Source organism: Olea europaea, unplaced genomic scaffold, assembly GCF_002742605.1.
Source record: "Olea europaea var. sylvestris unplaced genomic scaffold, O_europaea_v1 scaffold3342, whole genome shotgun sequence".
Classification (NCBI taxonomy): Eukaryota; Viridiplantae; Streptophyta; class Magnoliopsida; order Lamiales; family Oleaceae; genus Olea; species Olea europaea.
The window spans coordinates 29,896-35,387 of record NW_019252390.1 but is presented as its reverse complement, the minus strand read 5'-3'; the positions used below and the strand labels follow the sequence as shown (position 1 = coordinate 35,387).

Sequence of the window (5,492 nt, the reverse complement as noted above, 5' to 3'; positions counted from 1 at the left end):
GAATTTTGATCTATGGAATTTTACATTTACCGATCAAAAATAAAAATATCGAACTAAATAACGTTTAAGAGAGAATTATAAAAAAAAAAAAAGGTCGAATAAAATTGTAAAATAATGATTTTCATTCGGCAAAGTTGTGGGTCTGATTCCATTCCCAAAAGATGGATGCTCAAAGTATTTCATCGGCCTAGGTTGGTAAATAGCTCATCCGTCAGCAGCAAACAAACAACAGTTGATACAGCTAGCCTACTTCCTTCAAAATAATAATAATAATAATAAAATAAAAAATGGTGCACCTTTTAAGCTCAGCTTAAATTTCCAGCATCGAGACAGCATGGAAGAGAGAACTCCAAAAAGAAACACTAGATTGATAGCAGAAATTCAATTAAAAATAATGTGAAGTTCTACATCCATCCATCCATCATCTGGTGCAACTTTTCAAGTTGAAAACATAACATGTCATTAATGCCTGCCTAAGCGATTCACTGAACATCCACAAATCTAACTAGGATTTACGGCCAATATGTTAAAATGACCCGCCTTTTCTTTCAACCTACTACCAGCCAGGAGTTCCAGCTTCGTCTCGAGCCGGAGTAGGACCCTTGTTCCAACCTGAAGCTCCAGTTTCATCTCGAGCTTTACTACTGTCTGTGTTCCAGCCTTGAGTTTCAGATACGTCTACAGCTGGAGTACGTTCTGTGTTCCAGCCTGGAGTTCCAGCTTCAGCTTGATGGCCTGCGTTCCAGCCTTGATTTCCAGATTCATCCGCAACCGGATTACGCTCCTGGCTCCAGCCAGGAGTTCCAGCTTCTTCTGGAGCCGGAGTACGATCCGGGCACCAGCGTGGAGTTCCAGCTTCATCTGGAGCAGGTGTACGATCCCGTTTCCAGCCGAGAGTTCTAGCTTCACTTGAGGCAGAACCACGATCCTTATTCCAGCCAGTACGAGCTTGCTGCCTTCTATAATACTTGGGAATAAAAGCTTCGGCCTTGTCGGGATACTTTTCCTTGAGGAAGTTCTCCACACATTTACGGTAGGAAAAATCTTGCTTTGCACCGTCAACAGAAACTGCATAGAAGCACCTACTATCCTGGAAATCCTGGTGCCTACTAACCTGTTAAATCAAGTCCTGAAATTAGCTTAAAACAAGCAGCTAAAAATAATTAGAAAAACAGAAAGGGAAAGAAGCAAGGCAGTCGACTGCAATGTTGCTTCAGTATACCGAGAGACATACATAATGAGGGTACATCACACGAAGAAACCATCTCAATCTCAAGCATGTTAAATATATAATTCGTTTTATTTTGTCTACAACAAAGAACGTGTAATTTGTTAAAAATTTTGCTCAGAACTTACGAATGCACATGTTTGCAACTGTAAACAAGTTAGTATGTAAATGAAATCATAGGATATATCAAAATAGATTCAAGTTTGGTTCATCTATTCTGATGTCAATAATATCATAAACATTGAAAGCTCATGACTCAAGAAGAAAGACCTAATGAATTATATATGAAACATTCCAGAAAATATATACATAACAGACATTTAACCGAATAATGCAGAACAAATTAGAATACCATGATATGCTTTAATCCGGCTCCCATTTTTGCAGCTTTATCAGGATGGTAATTCAACACATTGTCCACCATGTATGATTGATCATCCCCCGATATAGGATCACCATCATTGTACCTTCACACAAAATTTACTTGGTTAGATTTCAGATTCATATTTTATCAGTTTGCCCTAACAAGAAATCAAAACCATCAAAACCCCAAAATCTTAGTAAAAAACTTGGTCAAAGGTGCTCCACTATAGTAATTCGTACCCTTTTTCTTTCTTCTTTTAAACCTTTCCAAGAGAACAACATAATGGAAGAAACTCATTCAGAAAATTGAAAATATCAGTTCATAAATCAAAAAATGCAAATTTATTGTAACCTGAAAAAGATCAATGGAGGAATTTGTTTCACATGTGCACAAGCATTATTTCTACTCAATGGCAGTAGTGGAATATTTATATCAACTCAGATAAATTTTCAAGAATTCTCCAGCCTATACTAACAATACTACCATAAATTATGAGACAACAACAACGAAATGCAATCTTATTTTTCAATAAATCTGAGTTTGGCTATATGAATTTTCTTTTCTACTCCGTTGGGTCTATCACTACATAATATCATTAATCATGAAAAACAAAACGATAATAGAGCATATATTTTCCTTTGTTTTTCATATCATCATTGCACATAATATTATCTCCAAAAGCACCAAAAACTGTAAATAATATTATAATTTGAAGGCCGAGAATCAAATCAAGAAATTACCCTGTTTGGTTCATAATTCTTCTGATATTCTTCATAATTGCTTCAACATCTGAAAGAATGTCTTGTTCCTCCACGGTGAATAAATCCATGCGCTGCCTCGTCACTGTGAAGGTTCCAAGTGCACTGAAATCATCAGAAGCATCTTGTCTGCCACCAGAGCGACCCCTACCTCTATTGTTCTTCCAGTCTCCACCGGAGCGACCCCTACCTCGGCCTCTGTTTGAATCTCCTCTACCAGCAAAAGGTCTACGAGGGGTAAAACCAGAGTCATTTGGCTCTTTTGGACTGGGATTCCAATTACTAACAGGAGAATCTTTCTTTGCTTCCCTGGGAGATTGTGAATCAACCTTACCCCAGTCAATCGAAGAGGCCCAAGCATTAGAAGGCTTTGACTGACTGCCTTGGCCAGCCACTTTAGCTTCCCATAGATTTTCATTTGAAGGCAACACATCAATAGAGTCTCCATCAGCTGTAGAAATCAAGCGATCAGACTCTTTACCACTTTCATCGGATTTTGCAATTTTCTTACCCCAAGAAGACCATGAACCTGATCCAGCTTGTCCACCATCAGAACCCAATGCGTCCCAATCTGTAGCCCGTGAAGAATCCTCCTGAGCTTTTACAGGGATAACATTTTCCGTCTGAGCTGCATCCTGGCCCCAGCTGGACTTATTATTATCCTTTTGTGTACTCGGAAAGGCCCAACTACTTTGGTCTTTCTTCTTATTCCAACCCGATTCATCTGACTCTCTGCCCCAGCCAAACTGACTGCTTGACTTCGGTGTGCCAGCATTAGCCAACGTATTTCGATCATCCCTTCCGCTCCAATCCTTCTCACCAGAAGATCTGACCCAGTTGGACGGATTTTTTTGCTTTGTTGTACTTGCATTTGACCAATTATTCTGATCATCTTTTTCCATCCAACCTTTTCCCTCAGAATCTTGCTTCTCACCCCAAGCAGAAACGGATACTGACTGCTCTTCTTGAATCTGTGTCGGGCGACTATCTTCTGTAAGAACATCCTTGCCCCAATTGAACTGACCACTAGATTTGGATGCATTTGCACTAGCCCAAGTACTTTTTTCAGCCTTTTCTATACGATCCTTTTCAACAGAATCAACCTTTTTACCCCAAGCAGACCTATTATCCTTTGGATAATATTCTTGTTCCTTTTCAGAGAATGTATCGTGCTTCTCACATTTATCAAGACGCCAACCAGTAGTAGTTGGGCTTTGGACTTTCTCAACTGCCTGCGCCCAACTGCCGTTCAAGTTAGCATCCTTCCCATCTTTCTCACTTTTATCAACACCCCAGCCAGGAGTTGAGCTTTGGACTTTCTCGAGTGCCTGCCCCCAACTGCCATCCAAGTTAGCATCCTTCCCATCTTTCTCAACCCCCCAGCCAGAAAGTGTAGGACTTTCGGCTTTCTTTACCTGATCCCAACTACCACTATCTTTGTCAGTTGTAGATGTCTGTACCCATTCATTCTCATCAGGAGCAAAACTATTGCCATCTTCAAATGTTGGCTTTTCAGTACCAGAATCTCGGACTGGAGACAGGTCAAATTCCATATATTCATCTTCCTGATCCAGATAATCAATTTCTTCACCAAGGCAACTAGTACCCATATCTTCCTTGTTGGAGCTACTGCTTACCAAATGAAGAAAATCATAAACATTCAGTCCATTTTGTTGATTCAACTCAGCCTAGCAAAAAAATAGATTCAGACATTAGTCTCGTTGATTATTTCTAATGTAAACCACTGAAGAAAAAATTCTACACACTACCAAACAAATGCTTATACCACCAAAAAGGAAAATAAAATGATATCAGGAACTAATAACAAGTGAACCCACCTTTCTAGTGTCCCAAAGTATTTCAAATGGCGATCCTGTGCCAACAGACACATGTTTTCCCCAGGAACAAGAGGCCACGATGCTCGTCAAAGCATCAACATGGCACTTTTCAGCAGCTCTTTCAAAGCATTTTCTCGGGGTCTGAAGCAGAGACAAGATAAAAGATACGTTAGCAAGACAGATAACAAAAAATAGGAATGACACAATCCATATCACAAAACAGAAATGTTCTTACAAACAGTGTAGCCTCTGTGAATGGTACTTGGAGATTAAGCGATCTTGATAATGATTTAATACCACCGGCGTTAAAACCAATCAGATTGCCACCACATGTCATGCTATTGGCCAACAAAAGAAGATGATCTTTCAACACGCCTTTTGTAACCATCGTCACTGATGTGGACAGACGCTATAAATTAAGACTAAAGGTTAACCCTCTGGAAAGAAGAATAAAGAAATCTAAACAAATGAAAACATACAACCAAGACTAAAATTTATTAGCTAGACCAAAATATTACACAGTTATATTATTGCTACAAAACTCTAAAACTGACTTAACAACAAAAAACTACACAATTATGAATCTGAAGCTATTGTAATAACACTGATATGAACCTAGTGAGAGACAAACACAATTTCAAGCCATTGTTCTGGGACAAAGGCATCTACACTGAACAGTAATGTAGAAACTACCATTCTCAAAACTATTGAATTACAGCAGAAGAATAAAGCGTAAAGCCACCTTTTGAACACAGAGACATGATGACATCATCTGATTATACTTTTCCTCAAGAATGCTAAATGAATCATTTGCAAAAGCGTAATTCATTGGGTAGAAATTCGGCTATGCAACGTTCATGTGAAGAACAAAACAAGAAGATAGCTTTGAATAGGCTATTTTAAATGGAACGACAATAATAACACAGAAGATCCCAAGTTGTCAATGTAATGTAAGTGCGGTAGTTGATGTAAGTACTAAATTTATTTATCTTCGAATATATGAGAACATTTTTTAAACAAAACTTCCTAACTTATTATTTGATAAATTTTATCACTATTATAGGTTGACTATTAAATTTAGTAATATTCAAATATACTAAAATATAATTTTAGTAAAATCTAAGTGAAAAATAGCCATGATGCACCAACACGGATACGTATCTAAAACGAGTACTGGCACAACATGTTGTCGACACGTTAATTAAAATCTTTAAAATTATTTATTTATATAGAATTTTTTTATTTTTTTTTTTTTATTTTTTTTTTTTTACGTGTTATTAATTTTTCTTGTTTAAATCATTTAA

The 5,492-nt window shown here is 37.7% G+C and overlaps 1 protein-coding gene across 4 annotated transcripts in view; it reads right to left on the bottom strand.

The window, feature by feature from the left end:
* Positions 1 to 348: 348 nt before the first annotated feature.
* LOC111385917 (DNA-directed RNA polymerase V subunit 1) overlaps positions 349 to 5,492 on the bottom strand; it is a 33,449-nt gene continuing 28,305 nt past the window's right edge. For all 4 annotated transcript variants that reach the window (XM_023010334.1, XM_023010336.1, XM_023010335.1 and 1 more), the window contains 5 exons: positions 4,424 to 4,597; positions 4,189 to 4,329; positions 2,333 to 4,038; positions 1,581 to 1,695; positions 349 to 1,114 (listed from right to left, as the gene is read on the bottom strand). In XM_023010334.1, the coding sequence (XP_022866102.1) occupies positions 557 to 1,114; positions 1,581 to 1,695; positions 2,333 to 4,038; positions 4,189 to 4,329; positions 4,424 to 4,597 (2,694 nt within the window). In that variant the 3' untranslated portion in view covers positions 349 to 556. The remainder of the gene's footprint in view (positions 1,115 to 1,580; positions 1,696 to 2,332; positions 4,039 to 4,188; positions 4,330 to 4,423; positions 4,598 to 5,492) is intronic.